Source organism: Primulina tabacum, unplaced genomic scaffold (assembly GCF_025594145.1).
Source record: "Primulina tabacum isolate GXHZ01 unplaced genomic scaffold, ASM2559414v2 Contig534, whole genome shotgun sequence".
NCBI lineage: Eukaryota > Viridiplantae > Streptophyta > Magnoliopsida > Lamiales > Gesneriaceae > Primulina > Primulina tabacum.
This window is the reverse complement of record NW_027459777.1, coordinates 34,485-54,974: the sequence shown is the minus strand read 5'-3', so window position 1 is coordinate 54,974 and position 20,490 is coordinate 34,485. Positions and strand designations below refer to the sequence as shown.

The 20,490-nt window shown below is 38.0% G+C and overlaps 2 protein-coding genes and 1 pseudogene across 5 annotated transcripts; 1 reads left to right on the top strand and 2 right to left on the bottom strand.

Moving 5' to 3' along the window:
* Positions 1-5,795: 5,795 nt before the first annotated feature.
* Positions 5,796-9,671, bottom strand: LOC142534466 (protein FAR1-RELATED SEQUENCE 7-like; annotated as a pseudogene).
* A 1,031-nt stretch (positions 9,672-10,702) lies between these two features.
* Positions 10,703-14,646, top strand: LOC142534469 (serine/arginine-rich SC35-like splicing factor SCL28). Of its 4 annotated transcripts, none has more exons than XR_012817068.1 (7): positions 10,703-10,922; positions 11,546-11,623; positions 11,736-11,894; positions 12,031-12,089; positions 12,264-12,303; positions 13,131-13,641; positions 13,906-14,138. XR_012817068.1 is itself a non-coding variant. In XM_075641339.1 (7 exons), exons 1-7 carry the CDS (start codon positions 10,786-10,788, stop codon positions 14,395-14,397), a joined length of 750 nt encoding a protein of 249 aa, XP_075497454.1. In that variant the 5' UTR covers positions 10,707-10,785; the 3' UTR covers positions 14,398-14,646. The 4 variants fall into 4 exon arrangements, 2 of the variants coding, with proteins under 2 accessions (XP_075497455.1, XP_075497454.1); XR_012817069.1 differs by having other exon boundaries at positions 13,131-13,648; positions 13,906-14,043; XM_075641339.1 differs by lacking the exon at positions 13,131-13,641 and adding an exon at positions 14,388-14,646 and having other exon boundaries at positions 10,707-10,922; positions 13,906-14,172.
* Positions 14,647-17,523: 2,877 nt separating this feature from the next.
* On the bottom strand, positions 17,524-19,516 carry LOC142534464 (uncharacterized). Its single transcript, XM_075641336.1, has 4 exons — positions 19,430-19,516; positions 18,847-18,961; positions 18,102-18,241; positions 17,524-17,732 (listed from the first exon to the last, which is right to left on the bottom strand). Exons 1-3 carry the CDS (start codon positions 19,514-19,516, stop codon positions 18,117-18,119), a joined length of 327 nt encoding a protein of 108 aa, XP_075497451.1. The 3' UTR covers positions 17,524-17,732; positions 18,102-18,116.
* Between the last annotated feature and the right edge of the window lie 974 nt (positions 19,517-20,490).

The window sequence follows — 20,490 nt, the reverse complement described above, 5'->3', positions numbered from 1 at the left end:
CTCCCGCACCTCTCTTTATACCTCCCCTCTATGCTCCCTCAACTTTACTTCCCCCAGACCGCTGCTCCATCCTCTTATGTCGCTGGGCATCTTCTAGATTTATATATTTGTCCGCCTGAGATAACATATTATCATAATTTGATGGAGGTTTCTTGAGCAGTGACTTGAAAAATTCCCCTCCTCTCAGACCTTGGGTAAAAGCACTGATCATGATGTCAGCGGTAGCCGCTGGTATCTCCATCGCAGCATTGTTGAAGCACTGAACGAATTCTCGCAGAGTTTCAGCTTCTTCCTACTTTATCACAAACAAGCTCAATATTTTTTTGGCGCCTTTTGCTACTGGCGAATCTGTGCAAGAAAGCAACGAAAAAATCCTCGAAAGATTGTATGAAGTTGGGCTGCAAGGTGTTAAACCATTGTTGGTCTGACCTCACCAACGTGCCCAGAAACACCCTACACTTGACTCCATCTGAATACTGATGCAACAGACCCGCGTTCTCAAACCTTCCCAAATGTTCTGGATCAGTATGTCCATCGTACTCTCCCACGTTTGACTGTCGAAAATTTGGAGAAAGCCTTCTTCCAAAATGGCAAGTGAAAAAGAACTTCCTCTCTTGGTTGCCGGCGCTCTACTTCCCAACTTCTGCCTCAACATTCGAATTTCCTTCCATATCTCTCCCATCTCAATATTCTCCCAACTTGGGAGGGGCTGTGTCTCTTCCACCCTACTCTGGTGGCCCTTAGCATTTTCCTCTTGCTCCTGGCGAGTGGCCTGTTCTTCAGCAAACATAGACTCTTGGTTTTTCTTCATGGTCTCGTCTACTGTTCGGGTAATAAATTGGCCCAACTGTTCTAGGGTCAAGTTCCAAAAATTCTCATTGAGACGGGGTTGCTCATCCCTTGTCTCGTGACGGGGTTGTTCGGCTCTCGCCTCATGATGATGTTGTTCTTTTCTTGTCTCAAGACGAGGTTGTTCGGGTCCATCTGAGGACGCGATGATGCTGAGTTAGTTCTTCTGCTTCCTCTTCTGCCTACCATCTCTACGTCTCAACTCAAATTTCCCACAGACAGCGCCAAGTGATATTCACTGAAAATTTAAGGTCCAATTCCAGCAAATGACAATAGTCCAGACGCAGGCTTCAAATTTGCCCTGAGCCTGAAATCACGAAGAAGACCATTAAAAAGGGGTCGGAAGGGTGTCCCGGCATAGCGCCTCCGACGCTCAAGTCTGAGACTGAGGATATAAGAGGAGAGCAGCTAAGGATGCTGCTGAAAAACAATATAGTAAATCTGAATGAGTTGGACACTCAAACCTGGTATTTATAGGAGAATACATTGGCCTGTCATGGGCCTTCTACCATGGCTAGGGATGGGCCGGGGCCCATGATCCGGTGTGAGCTCGATTTGGATGGGCTCATCTCTGGGGTATCACCAGAAACCCTGTCAGGAAGGTGGTTTGTAAGGTCCAAAATTAAAACGACGTAATCCAACTGCATGCAAATCTAAGAAAAATGAGAAATAGCTTATTAAATAATTTTTATTGCTTAAATTGATTATGTTTGATACGTTTATCTGGTTTTAAAGTAGTTTTCTACTTGAATGCATAAAATTGTATTTTTAAAGGTTATTCGAGTTGCGATCGAGGAACGGAGACCGATGGCTGAAAAATGGAAAATATTTTTATTAAATAATTGTTTTTAATTATTTAAAATAAGGTTGATACTTTTTGTTATTTTTGAAAATAAGGAGTTTTGAGGCGATTTTATACGTCGAGACGTAATTTTTATCGGTATTCGATTTTCAACGAAAATACAAATTTTTTGACAACTCAGCTAATAATTTCACGAACGGTCCTAAACGAAATAATTTTAAAATGTACTATTGGGCTTATTGAGCCTAGTATAGCTTACTATTGGGCCCAAGCTTGCACACAAATTATTTATCAAATAATTAGAGTCCAAAATCCTTCCCCATATTTTTATAAACTCACGCCCCTCACCCCTAAACCTCACAAGACTCCTAGCACCCTCTAAACACATGCACACACGCATCAACAAGCAAGGAAGGCATCGGTTTTCTTGAGGAAATTCAGCCAAGGGTTTCTCGTAGCCGTTATTCGCATCGTCAACGTGTTTTCGTGCGTTATATACGCAAAGTCACGCCATAATTCTTCATTTTATCATCTATCACACCTAATATGTATTTGATTATTGTTTCCATGAAAAACATGAATCCCTTTTCATTATTTTCGTTTTATGCATAAACATGTGTTTAAAGCTTGATTTTTGTTCCAAAAACATGATATATGTTTACATGAAGGGGCTGCCATGATTAAAGATCGTTTATGGAATGTTTTTGAAGGATCGTGTGTTGGGCACCTAGAGGTGCTTCAAACATAATATTCTCCAAGAGCTGCAGTAGCTCGTGTTCTAAGAATTTTTACACTGATGAATTAAATCGATTTTGATATAAATCAAGCGAAAAACACTTGAAGTAATCCTTCGTTAAGAAAAATTAATATATTTTATATCCTGTCTAACTGAATAACTGAAAATATAGGGAATCAGTTGTGACATATATCAGTTCAGTTATGGTGAAGACTGAACTGACGCATGCTCTAACTGATCAAATCAGTTTGAAAGCAGTAGTTAAACAATTAAATACATAAGATATGTTTATGGATATTCAGAGACTTCAATTGCTCCAACGTCACCCCTTCTACCAACTCGGGTAGGATCCACTAGAAGACTTTGATTAATTACAACAAGTGTAATAACCTACATAGCTTAGGACTTACCCAATTGCCTAACTGAACTTCTAGACTAGATTGAAGGCAGTTCTTTCCAGCCAACACTTGTTTAACGTCTGTGTGTCAAATACTACATACACAAGTTTATTGTCTTTGTGCAAGATTATGTTTGAGTGGTGGTGGGATGTGTGTGTGTGTGTGTGAACTGATCTATGAGTTCAACACGAAAGTGTTCTCACATACTGAGGGAATTGTGCTTCTAATCTAAGCTGATAACACGATGAAGTGTTCCCTCTGGGCTGATTGCTTCTTGAAAGCTGATATGCAATACGCGTGCTTTTTCTATTGTTTTTCCACTCTTCTTTTTCTACAAAAAATTATATTGGTCTTCACTGATCTTCTATTTATAAGTGGGAAACTGATCGTACAGTGAGACTCAATAATTGTATCAGTTGCAGCTTGAATGTGTTCCTTGAGATTTGTGTCTCGACTTTTCTGACATCTATGCTGGAACATTTTGTGTTTAAGTTTTGCTGCAACGTCCATTGTTGTACCTTTAATCATACAATAACTTTTCCTCAGTGTGCATAGCCGGATTCCATTCAATAAGCTTGTCGTGTTCTGTAAACTGATTGATTTCTAACTGATGTTCTGAACTGGTCACTTGAACTGATCTTGAACTAGTTTGGTGAAATCAGTTGGCTCGTCTGCTGAAATGATTTCGCTGCTTCAGTTGAACTGGTCAGCTGAACTCTTCATCAGCTGGCCGGGCTTCCGAATATCTTCTGCTAAACTGTCTATCAGCTGGACAATCAGTTGAACTGGTCTTTGATATATCAGTTGAACTGATTCAGTTTGGTCGATCAGTTGGTGTTTTCAGTTTGCGTCTCGATAGCTTCAGTTTTGGCTCGATAACTGATCAGTTTGACGTCTGATCAGTTTCAGCTTCCTGCGCACTTAGGTAAATCATTAGAAACAAAATAAAAATTTTTATTATCATCAAAATCAAGATTGCGAACATGAAATGTTCCAACAGTTTTTACACAAGTTTAAGGGTCCTAGGATGCGAGGTATTGAAGCCACATGAACTAGAACAAGCTGGAACCAATAAATCACATTTTGATGTCAAAAGGCTCGGTTAAGGGGGAACCACGGTGCATGGCTCGGCTTTGGCTCGACCAAGGCTAGGTTGGGACGTGGTTGGGTCATTAGAGGAGTCCTAGCCATGCTAGGACTCGAGCACAACGGCTGGGAAGGTCCAGAGCCTTCTCGCGTGATGTGCAGCTGTCCGCATGCGCTTGGGGCTCGGCCAGGGGGTCAGGACTGGGCTAGGCTAGGTCTGTCAAGGTCCTGTGATGGTCCAGAGGGTGAGGGCTCATTGGTGGCTCGATGGTTAGAGGCCTAGCTGGAATATCAGAGTCCTACTAGATCGCGTGGCTCGGGTCCTTTGCACAAAGGGCTTCTGCGAGTTAGGGTTGGTCCAGTGGGTTCACTAAGGTCCCTGGGTTGTCTGGGAAGAGCTTGGCTCGGGGTGGCTCGGGCTTGGCTCGAAGAAAGCGTAAGGTGGCTCGAGAGTCCTAGTTAGGGTTTCAGTTTTAGGCTTTTAAATGGCTAAGGGTCGAACATGGTTCAACGGGGGTCGAATCATGGTTCACGAAGGTAAAATAAGTATAAAAAGTCTATGTTTAAAATCTGAGAATTTTATATTAAAGTTTGAATTTATTCGGGATTAAAATGCATTATGAATTGTTAATTGCGAAATAATTAGAAAGCCTAGAGTTTAAGCTAAATAAAAATATGAGAAATTTAAGTTAAGCTTAAATAATTATTTGGGATGATCTAGAGTCAATGAAAGTAAGAAAAAGTCAAAATCGAGGAATTTTACGTCTAGATGTAAAACGATCATTTTACACCTGAAAAATAATAAACGTCATGGCAGTGCCGGGAATGCTGTAAAATATGCTAATATGATTATTAAAATTTTTCTAGAATTTTATGATGAAATGTTAAAGTTAAAAGATATGTTGCATGCTTAGTTTAAAAGAAAAATGATTATTATATGCATGAATTTTATAAAGTGATGAAAATACAATGAAGGAAGTGAAATAATTGTAACTAATACGATGATACAATGATACGATGATACATAAGGCCAAGGCTAAGTTGACGGGTGAGAGTGTCTATGATGTCCCCGCCGTCCAGTACTGTGGTTACATGTAGATGGATCCGTCGACCTTTAATACGAAAGTAACAATTAACGATCTGAATTCAACGAAAGGAAAACATATAAATATATGATGAAAATGAATATTTTTATGATGATATGGAAAATGTTTAAGTTTTTGCATGTTTATGAAATGTTATTTTAAGTAAAAGTATTTTCACTGTTGTATGTGATTGTATATGTATTATTTGTTATCAAAAATATAATTTTCTGAGTCTTTAGACTCACTAGCTGTGATCGATGCAGGTGAACATGATAATAATGATAATGGAGGTTTTGATGGTTGATTTTACCTGAATGTAGATGCACATAACCCGATAACCAGCGCTAGTTTTCCGCATTTACATTTAAATTTACGTTAAAGCGACGAATTTTAGAAAATTAGCGACGAATTTTAAGTTTGGTTGATTTTATCTACTCAAAACCGTCGCTAATTAGCGACAAATTTTAGAAAACCGTCGCCAATTTTAGCGACAATGACTTTAGTGACGGTTTTAAATTCCGTCGCTAAAACCATCGCTAGACGGAAATAACCGTCGCTAATTAGCATTTTTTTTTTGTAGTGAGTGACTATTCGAGCATTGACAAGTGCTTATGTTATGTAACACCACACTCAGATTGCTTTATGTAACCCCTTAAAAATACTTGGGAAAGGTCGAAAAAGGTGAAAGAAAACAGTGGCAACAAAAATACTGCAAGATGGGATGAAAAAAAAAATTGGACTATATACAGATTATTGCAACGTGTTGAAACATGTTTCTTGCCTTTGCATCCAAAAAAGGAAAGAAAACAGGACATTGAGGTTGACACGGTACATTCTGCAGTCATAATATGTTCAAGATTGATGATATATGAGAGAAATCAAGCCCGTTGATTTGTTTTTAAAGAAGAGAGAAAAAATGTTACAATTAGTGATGTCACATGGTGTCATGGCTGAAACTGTGCAAAAGAAGAACACAATGGTACAGTTTAACTGCATTTAAAGATCAGATGAATATTTTCTTAGAATTACAAAATATCACTCTAAGCTGCTTTTGAGATATTTGCTAGTTCTGCCAACAGAAATTCCTTCTACCCTCCTGCATGATCTCAAAAGCAAGTTTGAATCTTTCTATAGATGCAACTCCAGCTTCGATATAATTCCACGCCTCTTCTCTTAAACTCCACAGCATCAACGGTTTAAAATCTTGCAGACAACCTCCTGAATCAGCATCTCTTAGTATACCATATTTTGCATTTTTACTCCATCGATGCAAGATATAGCGAGATGGAAGCTCCTTTATATTCATTATTTGGAACACCTTCAGAGCATGCCTACAGAGAATGCCTTCAAATTCAAACATTCTACAGCTACAACTGATATTCAGATTTGATGCATTAAAGGCAATGGTGTTCCTCTCATCACCATTTCCACGTTTTTGCACGAGATATCTATTAATGGCTCCTTCAACATTTATCTTTATTCCAACATAACTGTAGCATTCCAGAAGCTCCTTCAGAAAAACTTTAAACATTGTGACTGTGTAAAGACTTCTACATTGCTCTTCTATTGGGTCTTTTGTGTGCAAAACTGCTTGCAAATTATATGAGTTGAAATCTTCCTTTCTTTCCTCTTCACGGCGATTTTCCAGAGCTTTCTCATATCGCACAACGAATTCATTCAGAGGTGTTTCTGCAGTCAAAAGTGTACCGAAATACAACTTTAAGCTTCCATCCACTGGGATTCCAGCAAAGAATGTTCCCTTTATGTACAAGGGAGCCCAACTTTTCCGCATTCCGTACATCTCTTTAAGCCATGCATTCTCTCTCAGATTATATTTATTCATAATCATGTTCCAACCCGAATCAAATTCACTGGCTGTCTGACTTTGGAAAATGCAAGTTTCATATTCATATTTGAACTCAGTATTAATGGAGAGTAATGCACCCAAATTCTCCTGCTCTTTAGCGAGAATTTGCCAGGCAGAAAATCGATGATGTTTCCCAGGAAAAACTTGTGCAATTGCATGTTGAATGCTTGTGTCCTGATCGGCTATTATAGACACAGGGCGGCGTCCCAACATTGCTTTAAGCCAAGCCTTAAAGATCCAAGTAAAAGACTCCTCGGATTCATCGGCAATTAAAGCACAACCAAGAAGAACGGGTTGGCGATGATGGTTGACACCAACAAACGAAGCAAATGGAACCAAATAATTACTTCTCCTATATATTGTATCAAATACAATTGCATCACCAAACTGAGCACAGGAAAACCTAGATCGGGCATCAGCCCAAAAAATATTCATACCTTTTCCATCACGGATTTCCACAGAGTAAAAGAACCCCGTATCTTCAGATTGCCGAGATTGAAAGTATTCAAGAAGCATATTATACCAATCACATCCAATTTTGCTTTCATGAACTCGTTTGACAAGGCTAAGCCCCCATTTGTTTCAACCAAATCCAAGTTTTCCAAAACGCTGCTTCCTTCCTCTCTATATCCCTTAGATGCCACAGTCACTGGTCCACTAGGAGCCGTAGGACTACCAAACTCATGATTGTGTTCTTTCTGAAGACGATCGACCACCCACCTTCTCGATTCTTGTCTTTGAATTCTCATGTATGCTCCACAGCCAACCCTTGAAGGATGCTGACGCCCTTCCTTTGAGCACACAAATCTTCGCAAAGTAATTGTTCCATCAAGTTTAGAGCGGAATAATTGGCCGATCCTTACTTTGAACCCAGTATTAGCAGCAAAAGTGTTGTAGAATTTGTACGCTTGATTGGCAGAATTGAATTCGAGACCTTTGTAAGGTTCACAAGAGGACCCTGCATATTCATCCGTGCCTTCATTTTTTTGCCTTTTTACATCAACGTCAGATAGTTCATCAGTCTCATATGATCTGATTCCTGTCCTACTAGCTCCACCTGCTGATGATCGTGGAGTTGGAAAACTCTTCCTCTGTACCTGTGAAGGACAAAGCTCTCCAGAGACTTCAAATTCATGATTGTGTTCCTTCTTTATATTAGCTAACACCCATTTCCCAGAATCTACCTTCTGCACTCTTATGAAAGCAGGACAACCAGTTCTTGAGTTCGTCTGAAATCCCTCCTTCGAACACACAAACTTCCGGGATATAATAGCACCATCAACTCTGGATCTATAAAGCTGCCCTGTCCTGATTTTGAACCCCACTTGACTAGCATAGGTATTGTAAATTTCTTGTGCCTCTTCAGCCGAATCAAACTCTAATCCCACATAAGGTTCCATCTTAGATTCTCCATCATTCCGATGCCCATTAACTAGAGGTGGTGGCTTTGTCCTGACAGTCACGATATTTCCCAGCAACTCCAAATTCATATCAATATCTGCAAAAGTCAACAAAATAATATATTATAAAAGCAAATTATGCTATGTGCATACATATTCATGCTTATCTCATACTAGACTGCTTTTGAAAAATGAGCGCAATCATGGAAGCAACAGACAGAGATGAAAACATAAACATTGCCTCAAAAGGCCAAACAAATCTTAGCGAAGCACATAAATGCAGAAACAGTCAGAGTATTATAGTAAGGACTAAATAAATAAATCCTAAAGCAACTTAACCTTCGTAATTCAACATGATAATTTTGAACAGAATATTAGTCTAGACACAACAGTAAACAGTTAACAAAATTATTAGATACTAAGCATTAAAAAAATTGTAATTCCAGAGGTCATAGGTTTAGTGACACATACCAAATTACATCTGATTTGAAATCCTCGGAAACTGAAATTTGTTATAGAGAGTGCAAGATTGTATATCAGCAGAAACTGGCCATCGGGTTTTCTGGAGGAATACCAGCTCAGCATACAATATCATCAACTTACAAGTGTAACAGGGAATAAACTGAAACTAACATCAAATATAGTTGGTAAAATAGAACTTTAGAAAGAAGGATTGCAGATTTGGGTACCAGGAGGTTAACTGAAATGTACAAGTGCAACGAACAAACTGAAATGACCATCAAATATAGTTGGTGAAATCGAACTTTAGTAATTAGGGTGCCTGATTTGGGTGCCAGGAGGTTAATTGAAATTGTGGATGGAGTAAATTTTTCGAACACTATATGATGCTTTTCATTGTGATACAATTTAAACCTGGATTTCATGCCGAGTCACCCACCAATAAAATAAATTCCCATCAACCATCCATCTTGCAGAAGTAACAAATATTATCAATCAAACAAATTAGGCCCACATACAAGATGGAAAAATCCCATAGATTCATAAACCCCGTGAATTAGATCCCATCACAGAATAAACTACACAATAAATTCATGCACTAAGTAGATTCCAAAGCTACCATTTGCATTTCTTCTCTCCTCCCAGTCAAACTCTATCAGGAAAATATCAATAATAACCATTATAGCCATAGACTCGGCAATCGGCAGACCTAAAGAATCAACCGCATTCCTAAATATTAACCAACCACTTCAGTCCATACAAAACGGGACGCAAATGCACAGAGAACAGTAACGATCAAATGTTTGGAAATGAATGTGGAACACCAAGAAAAATTAAATAAGCGATCAAAGTCCACAACTTACGCACAAATAGTCGCGTACCTACCAGAAAGGAGTTAAAAATCCAAACTTTTCAGTTCCCAGATCAAAAAAAAAAAAGATCAAGAAACTACACGAGGCAAAACAGATCAAAATTAAGAATCAATTGGGATTTACCAAACGCATGCCGAAGGAACTGAATCAAACTCCCAAATAAAGGTTTCATCCCACATCAATCAATATCACAAAAAAAAAAATCAACAAGCCAGTGAGCCACTCGCCCGCTTAGCAACTCCAAATTAAACGAATGCTAAAAGCGAAGATAATTCGCTAAAAAAATTGATTAATTAAAGGAAAAATATAAGCAAAATAATCAATAATTTAATTTGCAGGTTAATTTTGAAATGGGGAAAGATGATGGGCTTCTGGAAGAGCTACGGTTTTATCAATTTTATTTTGGTGCAATTGCCGAGAAACTGATAAAATATAATACCTATTTTTTTTTTTGAAAATTGTAACTAATTTTTGCTCCAACAGAAAACGTAACTTTTGAAACAAATTAGAGATCCCAACCGTCACATCTAGGGTGATCATTCGATCGGTTCGATTATCGACCGAATCGAATTAGCGATAAACAAACTGAACCGAAATATTTAGCCATAATCGAACCGACCGAATTAATTTTCATAACCGATGAAAATCGAACCGAATTAAAATCGGTTAATTCGTATGTAATTTTTCTTGAACACTACAATATAAACAAATGCATAAAAACATAGAATCAAACACATCACAGATGTATAAGTTTTGTTTGAACACAATTAATACATATTATATCGATTTTAAAATTAAAATTTAAAATACATATAAAAATTAATAAATAATAAAAATTTATTAAATAATAATATTTATTATATCGGTTAATTCGGTTAACCGATTTCAAAATTTTGAAAACCGTAACTGAACCGATATAACCGAATTTTTTAAATTTGAAAATCGAATTTTCAAAATAACCGAACCGAATTTCCGAATTGACTCGGTTCGATCGATTAATTCGATTTAACCGAAATCTTTCTCGCCCTTGATCACATCTCAATTTGTGATGAAAAAATATGTATTTTTCTCGTAATTTAATTTAATTTAATTTTGAGAATAAATTTTATACAAAAAAATAAGATGTAAATCTTAAATCCGGAGCCATAAGGCTATACATATACCTTTGCTTCTTTCCGAGGTTAGGGTTTCACGATTGTTGCGCGGTTTTCGAATTTCCTCCAAGGTAATTATGCCCAGATATAGAAGCCGCAGTCGCAGCCCCGTGAGGCGAAGCAAGCACTACAACGACCCAAGTGACCACCGCCGCGAAAGACGCTCGCCGGCACCCTCTGGTCTCCTTGTTCGAAACATCTCTCTCAGTGCCAGGTTATCATTGTCATTCCTACGCTCTGCGAATTTGTGCTGTATGAAGATTGCTGCTGCTGTTTTTTTTTTTAAAAAAAACAATGTTTGGAATTTCGTGTTGGAATTGCTCTGTTCTGACTCTTCCAGATGTCTTGGAATGCCTCGAAAGCTTTCATTGAATACAGGTTTCTTAAATTCGAATGGGTTCTCAATTTGTTGGTTGGTAATCAATCAATTGGATATTTATCAACAAAAGTATTTTTTTGTGATGTAATTATGAGGTGTGTGTACATTGTCATGATTGAGTTATGCAGGGTGTTCAATTCTCTTTGTACACAATTTTTGGGCTTGCATTTAATTTAAAATAATGGGCTACTTTCAATTTGGTGTCTGCTTAGACGAAGATGCTGCATTTTGTAAAATATATAGTCTGTTGTACTTATTCCTTTAGTAGAGGAATATAGGAGTTGCATTAGATTCTTTGCTGTCAGCCAGCTGAAGCAAATGGTGCAATGTGTTATTGAACTTTTCAGTTCTCTAGCTTACTCAAAAGTTTGCCAAATCTGTTGCTCTTCATTTTTCCATTTAGTAAATCTGCTGCATCTATGAAAAGTGGAGATTTATCTTTATTTACTTCTTGGCAGGCCAGAGGACCTCAGGGTTCCTTTTGAACGATACGGTCCGATTAAAGATGTCTATTTACCCAAAAATTACTATACTGGGTATGCTTTCATCTCTTTACGGCTTTACATGATTCAGTCATCCTCGAAACTTTTTTTGTTTCTCAAATACCATATAAACTCTCTTCTGCAAACACTTTTGATGAAAATGCAGGGAGGCACGCGGCTTTGGATTTGTTAAGTTCCGTTATCCTGAAGATGCAGCTGAAGCAAAGAGCCAATTGAACCACACGCTAATAGGTGGACGTGAAATAATAATTGTTTTTGCTGAAGAGAACAGGAAAACTCCTCAAGAAATGCGTAGGGTTTCACGGTAAGGTTTGTGTCCATGTCAATGTGTACTCTGTTAATGGCTGTTTCTTTTTCCTATGTTCAGAATTTCAGATATGTACTTCTTGAATCTTGAATCTTGATATCTGAGTATTTTTACTTTTTATCTTCTGTTGCAGCTCTCGGGTAAACAACCGGAGGCGGAGTCCATCATGGTCCCCTAGACGGCGATACCACTGTTAGTAGAATTTATATTCTTCTCAGTAGGCATTTTACTCCAAAAGTTTTTAGCATGTGCAAATCATCTACGTGATTAAATTCTGATTGGATAGACTCATCTAGGAATATAATGAAAGGACTCATCTAGGAATATTGTTATCCCGCTGAAAGATTTATGTTTCATATATGGCAGCTGACTCGCGCTCCCCTTCTCTACCACGCCGTGAATCAAGGTCTGCTTGATACTTGGATGTTATTTTTCATCTGGTTTTTTTACTTCTGTCAACTTCTTTCACGTCTTGTGCTGAGTTTTGAGGTTTAGAAAATCTTTACAACAATCTTCTCTTTCTCTTTCTTGATCTTGATCTTGAGTTTTAAAATGTCTGTGATGGTTGCGCTCGATGGCAGGTTAAATCAAAATTATTTTTGTTCTGACATATTAGCTTATTATTATATAGTGGATCAGTCTATTGCTATTCACTTTTTTTAAAAAAATATTTATTCCCATTCAGTTGGATGATTATATCTTCATATCTAATCATGAGACCTAAGAAGAAACTAGCACTCTCTCTCAAAACCTGTTTAATATTCCTTAGGATTTAATTAGTGTGATGTGTGAAGCTACTGTAATCCCTGCATATCCTTTAGTTGGGAATAAAATTACGAGTCTATCTGAAGATTTTGTGGATAATATGACATTTATCATATTCTTCTACCGGGAGGAAGGTGGTGAAGAGGGGTTTTTTTTTTTTATCTATTTGTTTGTTTTATATATCTTTTTATCTTTTGACGGCTACCCTCTACTCTAAATAGTGTGCAGGAGCTAGAGTGTTCAAAACTTTATTAGTACAATATTACAGGAACATAAACTACTGCTTTTTAAAAAATTTAATTTCTATGCAAAAAAATGATGTCCATTCTTAGTTCTTTTACCTGGTTGGAAAGTGATGTTTGATCTTTTACTCTTCATTTTCTTGAGATTACTTTAAAATTATCTCAATCATCTGATGGATGGTTTCTGGTAGAATTGAATGACGAGCTGATGGCCTTATCTATGCAGATCTAAATTGACAAAGAGAGACATAAAGAACTCAAGACTAATAAAGGGAAATGAGAAAGGGATGAAAAGTCAAAGACTACTTGCTTTATATTTTTGTCAATGCCTTCCAAAATCATCACTGATAAATTTCAATTTGAAGAAATATTGCTTTATTTGCTTTTCAGCTTGTAAGGTTTCTGCCTTACGTGATTATAAGGAAAACAAAACTTTTATTTCTTTCTGTTAGCTTTTTAGTTTGATATCTATGTTGTATAATATCCAGTTAAAGAAAGAACATAGAGCTTATAGTTGGACAAAGAAAGAAATCATCTTCAAAGAAGCAAAGCCTTTCAAGGTTATTACTGATTGAGATGATGTGAAAATGGCCAAGAAAAGATAGTGTGAGGTTTCTAATTGTTGGGCGCAAAGAAAGCTTTGAAGTTTTGAGATGCTGATGTACCCGTATACTGCTATAAAGCCTTAAACAGTGTGTGGATCAAAATATCCTTGTTTTTCCGTGAAAAAGTTGCAGGTAAAGGGTAATGCTCAAGTCACTAGATATTTCAAGGGAGATTCTTGTCTTGGTGCCGAGGATGTTATATTGTTATTAAATTTTTTACTTGTGATTTTGTTTCAAAGTGAATTTTGGGGGTTCGGAAATGCTTTTCTGGAAGGTCATTACCTTTTATTAGAATTTGGTATTGCTAGGCTATTAGCTGGTTTGATGCGTTTTACTCTGCTAATTTATCGTGCAATGAAAAAATTGCAGCAACTAATTTTATTTTATGTATGGCAGGGGCCATGGCGCTGGGGATGATTACTTATCACCCCGCAGATCAAGATCTATTTCTAAATCAGTTTCTCCCAGGAATGATAGAGATCACAAGTATCATGAGAGATCTCCCCGACATTCCAGATCTGCCACGCGTTCTCCTTCTCCACGTCATGATAAAAATCACAGGCCAAGTCTCCAATCCTCGAGTCCTGCAGGAAACGGTCGGACTGGTTATGTACCAGCTAGCACATCCCAGAGTCCCAGAAGGAACTCTAGGAGTCCAGCCAGGTCTCTTTCTCTCGATCCTACAGCTCTGTATCATGTTAAAATTCCAACTCAGAAATATGTCATCATGTTCCCAACAAATGTTTTGGGCCAGTTTGTATTTGATTTATTCTACTGCATTCCATGCTGCTCTCTTTGGCGATAATTTTCTCATTTTAATGTATTTAAGCATATCACGCAGTTCAGTAGGAACTGATTGCTATTTTTCTTATGCGCAGTCCTCGTTGAAGGTCCCTGTTTGTTCTGTTCTGGGCTGTTGAGGTGCACTCACAAGTGTTGTGTGAAGCATCGTTTACGAAAATGTGCGAGTAGCGCATGGTGAACTGTAATGTTTGCTTCTTCAATACTTCTATGTTTGATGTAATCATTAGTGCTAGCATTGGGTTGGAGCATGTAGCGTTTGTGATTGTTTTTCCTTTGAGTATTGCCTACTGTCCCAAACTTTGAAGCATATCTATTTCACTAGTTATTCTGCTATGTTTGGGGGTACATTTGTGTTTCCATTAGATTTAGAGAACAGTGATTGCTTAATTTGAAAAGTTGCGATCACAAGGAAGTTATAGGATAAGGCAAGACAGTTAGTTGCTCCTATTTCAACGAATGTGCCGAAGTATGTATAGATATATTATGGACTTGCTAATTGACATGGGTTCATCGCATTATACATATGAACACATTTTATTTTTGACAGGATAAGCTTGTAATTTTATTAAGCAATCATCCATTACAAGCGAGAAATTCTCAAGCTCCCAAACAAAAGGGGAGGGGGAGGAAATCACAAAAAATTAGCAAGTGCGTGTTTAATTTTACCTTCTTTCCGGAGGCCATCATCATCTGTCTTTCATGGTCGTGAATCACAACTCTGACTGCACAACCGTTTGATCTCTCTTGTACGCCGCATCAACATCCAATCGCAGGTAATTACTTGATGGCTTGGTCATGGCCTCTGAGAATTATTTTGGCTGCTGTCACGGCCAGTATGTAGTGAATTGCGGGCTTCCTGGAAATCCTGCAGCAGAGTTGTGCTCCAGTCTGCTTCGGCCTTTCGATTCCTTCTTTCTTTATCATGTATCAGTCCCAACCTTTCTTTCCATACAGCCCATGGGCGCATCACAAATAGCTCAAGGTCTTTCTATCAAGCTTTTCTTTCTTCCGTAGGAAAATATCAAGGATGTTTAAATTTCGAACATGTTTCAGGAGTTGCCTGAATATTGTCCCTTACCAACACATCTTCATCATTGGGTACCAAAACAGCACATGGCATTGTAGGGTCATCCATATTGGCACACTGGACATGTTCCTTTCACGGGGACATGATGGGCCAGTAGATTCTCTTCCGTGGGAATGATATTGTGTGGTGTGCGCCACCAAATATCCGAACCTCAGGGGCGATCGGCATCGTCCCTGCTAACTTCCACCAGCTTTTTGAACGTGGTTCTGAGCAATGACTCGGAGGGTCATAGAAACCACGGACCCATCCAATCTCACCGTTAAGAGAAAAAGAGTGTTTGATTGTTCGAAATCACTTCATCACCTTCTCGATCCAAACATAATAATAATAAAGAATACGCTAAACTATTAGCAATAATAGAAACTGCGGTCGTATAAGCTTCAAGGATGTGGCAAAGAAAGAAACTTCATAGAAGTCACCAAGAACCCCTAGTTTCTCCATAATCCGTTAAAGAAAGATCTATTCAAACCTATCATAAGTTTTGCTCATGTTGAGCTTTATGCTTCGTATTACAAATCACATGAACAGGCTCTGGAACTCGTCGACTGTCATCTTCAGGATTGGCCTAAGTTTGTTTGTTAAAGCTCGAGCAATTACACAAACTTATCGGCCTAAAGTCCCTCATAGTCATGGGAACTTTAATTTTCGGAATGAGCGTCACAATTGTCTTGTTCCATTCATCAAGCTGCTCCCCCTCAATTGTACTATCTATATTAATAGCCTGTGTGATAGAAAATTCAATAAGAAAAGCATTTGAAGACCAAATTTATAGCCGAGTTTAAACTCGATTGAGTATTCGAGCTCGACTCATGAACATGATGAGTTATTCGAGAAAGCTAGAATGTATCACCATATTGTCAAATGTCACCATACAAACGTAATTGAAATGTGTCCTCTGCACCCATGATTTTCATTAGAAGTGTCAAATCAGGTTAACAGGACAGGCCGTCGACCCACAACCCACTGTAACCTACCACCATTAAGTAGGGCGGGCAGCCTGCTTCTTAGGTAGGTTGGGAAAACACCAACCCAACCCAACCAACCTATTTTAGATGACGGAATGAAGCAATCGGCCGAGCTTATGTGTAATTTGGTGGGTTGAGGAGAGACGACCCGCAACTTACCATTAGGCGGACTATACCGCTATTTGGTGGCTTGGAAAAATTGCCTACCCAACCCACCTCACCCCACTTACTTTATATTGCACGGCAAGCCAATCCAACAGACTTAACACATTTTGACACCTCTAATTTTCACAAATAGATTGATTGCAAGGGAACATTTGAGTATTCGCCAAATTTTCAGGCATATATACTTAAAAAGAAGTTCTTCACCAAGATTATGAGATTATATTTATTAAAAATCAATTTTTCAAAATAATAAATATCAGCAGGAAAACTAGAATTTTTCGCCAATTCTGTAATGAACTTGTTTTCCATCTGTCCCAATTTCTCAACAATTTCATACGAATCTGATTTTTGTTCGCTGAATTCTCATCGGCATCTCTTCTTCAGTCTCCTCGCTGCCATTTTTATCACGATATTCTTCATCAACGATAATGTAGAAAATTGCCAAATGTATTATCTTCAAATTTAATGGCAAACATGGTGATCAACGCCAACGAATGACGTTGCGGCCAATGTTCAAATTTGATTGAGAAGTGAAAGAAGGAATGAGGATGTACTATGCGGACACATTGACTTCTTTTACTAGGGTTCTTTTAGGATTTAAGCTTAAGGTTTATATCATAGTCATATTGACACAACTACCCTTCATTACACATCTTTAAATATATATATATGTACACACAAATATATATATATATATAATCAAGTAGCTCGCAAGCTACACGTATAGAAACATTTAAAACTCGAACTCAACTTAGAGTTAAGAGTCGAGTTTTGACTGAGCAGCTCATGAGTTACTCATTATTAGTTAGACTCACTTGCACCCCTACACCAAATTTCAAAACTTTATTTATTATATGGCATAAATTTCATTTCTTCAGCTCATTGTTATAAGATGAGGAAATATCTATAAGATTCACATGAAAAGTTAGTGCGATCCAAATCCATACTTCCCTTAATTCTATGCATAGGCAATTACTAGAGTGAGGAATAGAATGCAAGAATGCATACAACTTCGATCTGTATGTGAAACAAATCATCGGTAAGTACAACAGACTTGAAACTGGAAGAATGCTTATTATCGTCTTTTCAAGTAACACGGTTCAAATGTATTTCCATGAAACGAAAACTCAGACGATGCCAAGCCATATTTCCTCAGATCATCAATGCTCACTTGAATTATCTCGTGCATCAGACTGCGCTTTCTGCAAATGAACAAAAAAAAAAGGATGAAAAGACCGTTCAAGAAATTATTAGCGCCATGGCATCATCCATCAGTTCACACAACTTCGAACAATTGTACCAAACTCTTTAGATAAGGTACTAAAATAAAATTCCATTTTGCCAATAGGCAGCAGCTAATTTTGCCCATATCAATGACATTTAGGGAATATAAGACCAATGTGTCTCAAGATTGTTTGCCTACTCCAGACATCCCTTTAAAGGAGCTAATTACCAATACAGCTCAAAGGAAGGTCATTTAAAGTCATTAGTTTCAAAATACACCATAGAGACAAAACCAGACTTATTCAGGTGAGCCTGAAAACCGTTTCTCGTAGAACTCGTGAAAGGACCTTTGAAAACTGGTGCTAGGAGCTTTTCTTGGCTTGTTTATCATGTTCTCTCCAGGGATTAAGAGCGTCTCTAATGGCCTGAGCTTCAGGGGTACTCTCCCAAGACCTCTTCTCCGCTTCCAAAACTGTTACTTTATCATCTGCAGTTATCCACAGAGAAAATCAAACAAAGTTGTGCATCTCAAGTGATACACCTGAACAAACAAATGAACATGAATCTGAACTTGATAATTCACCTCAAGAATCATATTGCAATTTCAATAATCCAAGTCCATCACAGCGAAAACGAGAAGAAGGAAGTTTAAAAGAACGACATCCAAAATACTCATATCTATTTTTGGATAAAAACGTTAGATCTACTTCATGTCTAGAAGGAAGGTTATCAATTTGCATCGCCCGATTCCATACGTAGAAAAATACTAATCTAAGTAATGGTATTGTTGAATCCTGATTACGAAAACAAGCATTAACCTAGGACACAGCAGCAATCAAGCCATGTCTTCAAGTTCAAATCTAGCCAACAAAAGTGGGCTCGGGTATCAATATTCAGAGATAATATTTTCAACAGACCAACTAACAAGCTATCCTCCTCATATACATTCAATCCTGGTTTCACCTCTGTTTTTCCCAAGGTTAAAGTCATAGTTTCCATGATACGCGAGATGGGTTCTCATCTAATGGGTAAAGAACAAAATCAAGAACTGAAAAAATGGAGATCGGAAGTGAAAAAGGAGGGTTCTCACACAGAAACCAGTTTTGATCATGAAGTACTCCATGGAACCTCCAATCATGGCCGAAACAATCGAAATCTTCAAGTACCAATCCACAAACTTCATCTTTTTTATTCTTCGATCTTCACACTAAGCCATCTGCTGAAGGGTTTCCGAAAACAAATGATTATTTATTAAGAAAAATTACAATTATTCGTCATAAGTTTTTTACTCCAAATATATAGACTAAATTCACTAATAATAATTATTAGAAAATATACTTATTATTTTATTTGTATTTGTCAATATTTAAACAATAAAAGTATATCAATAAAACCGAAAAAATACAATTAAACTTATAACCTGAACTATGTACCTCACAACAGAAAAAAGAAAAAAATTATAGTATTATCGATGCTATTATCATTTCTCTTTTGTTTTAATGTTTCTTGATTTTACTGGTATACTTTGACGTTATGTGTGTATCTAAAGCACACGTTTGATGAAATTTATGATTTTTTTAAAAATTGTACCACATAATAATGTTCAAATCTTATGCCCTGAAATTGGTACACCGGGACGGGTCCAATCCCACATTAAAACGGACCCTAGCCCTACCAAGAGTCCAAGTCCACAACCCCTAGCCATGTCAAATATCCGAGCCTCCGAGCCCACCAAAGGATCGGGAATCCTGGGCACTAACATAACTAAAAGACATGAAGATACTATCATCAATATATAAGGGTCCCGATGAATCCGAGATTCGGGTAAATCCAATCAAGATAAGGCTATAGCTCTAACCACCGTTGGTATAGAGTTCTAGTGTTTGAAGTCTCCTATATCATGTAGGACTCTATCTCAGCAAGAGTCTTACTCTAGCAAGATGACTAATCTCCCTATAAATACCAGGTATGCACTGCGGTTTTACACATTGGCACTCTCTTAATCACTTAGCACCGCTATATTCCACTCTTAAGTTCGCTCACTGGACTGACTTAAGCATTGGAGGGGTCACGCTGAAAAATTCTCCAACGCCCTCTAACCTTGTTTCTATCTGTGCAGAACCCAGAAATCATACCCAACCCATTCACCCTTGAATATTTGAATATCCGCCCTCCAGAACGAAATCGAGGTAAAATTTTGGTATCATCAATTGGTGTCATCTGTGGGACATTGAAGGAAAAGAGATAAGATAGTGAATACGGAAGACATCGTCAATTTAGACGAGGAAAACAGAAATCATAATGGTAACCAGAGCCTCATAGTGGCCGAATTGCCACAGTTAATTACGACTACCATGGAGCAAGTGTTGGCCAAGCGCGAAGGAGGGGGTCTGCTGCCACCGCCCTCCGATCAGGAGATACAACTGGCCGAAATGAAGAAACTAAGAGAGAAGGTTGAGCAATTGAAGGACAAATGAATGGGAATCTCCATACCCCGACTCAGGCCATACCATTCTCCGCTGAAATACTGGCTAAAGAACTCCCTAAAAATTTCAAATTCCCGAATATCGAAGAATATGATGGGAAGGGAGACCCCGAAGACCATCTGGCACGGTTCGAAAACGCTGCACTCTTGCATCAATATTCGGACCCTATCAAGTGTCGGGTCTTCTTTACAACTCTAATAGGGTCGGCACAGCAGTGCCCGGGGACATCAAAACCTTCTCGGACTTCAGC

What these genes read in the sequence shown, in the direction of transcription:
- LOC142534469 (XM_075641339.1), top strand. Translation starts at nt 10,786, where the DNA reads ATGCCCAGATATAGAAGCCGCAGTCGCAGCCCCGTGAGGCGAAGCAAG. An exon ending in CCCAAAAATTACTATACTGG is followed by an intron (nt 11,624 to 11,735) that starts GTATGCTTTCAT and finishes ATGAAAATGCAG; the next exon opens with GGAGGCACGCGGCTTTGGAT. An exon ending in CTACCACGCCGTGAATCAAG is followed by an intron (nt 12,304 to 13,905) that starts GTCTGCTTGATA and finishes TATGTATGGCAG; the next exon opens with GGGCCATGGCGCTGGGGATG.
- LOC142534464 (XM_075641336.1), bottom strand. Translation starts at nt 19,516, where the DNA reads ATGTTAGTGCCCAGGATTCCCGATCCTTTGGTGGGCTCGGAGGCTCGG. An exon ending in GTTGTGGACTTGGACTCTTG is followed by an intron (nt 18,962 to 19,429) that starts GTAGGGCTAGGG and finishes CAGATGGCTTAG; the next exon opens with TGTGAAGATCGAAGAATAAA. An exon ending in CATGATCAAAACTGGTTTCT is followed by an intron (nt 18,242 to 18,846) that starts GTGTGAGAACCC and finishes GGATAACTGCAG; the next exon opens with ATGATAAAGTAACAGTTTTG.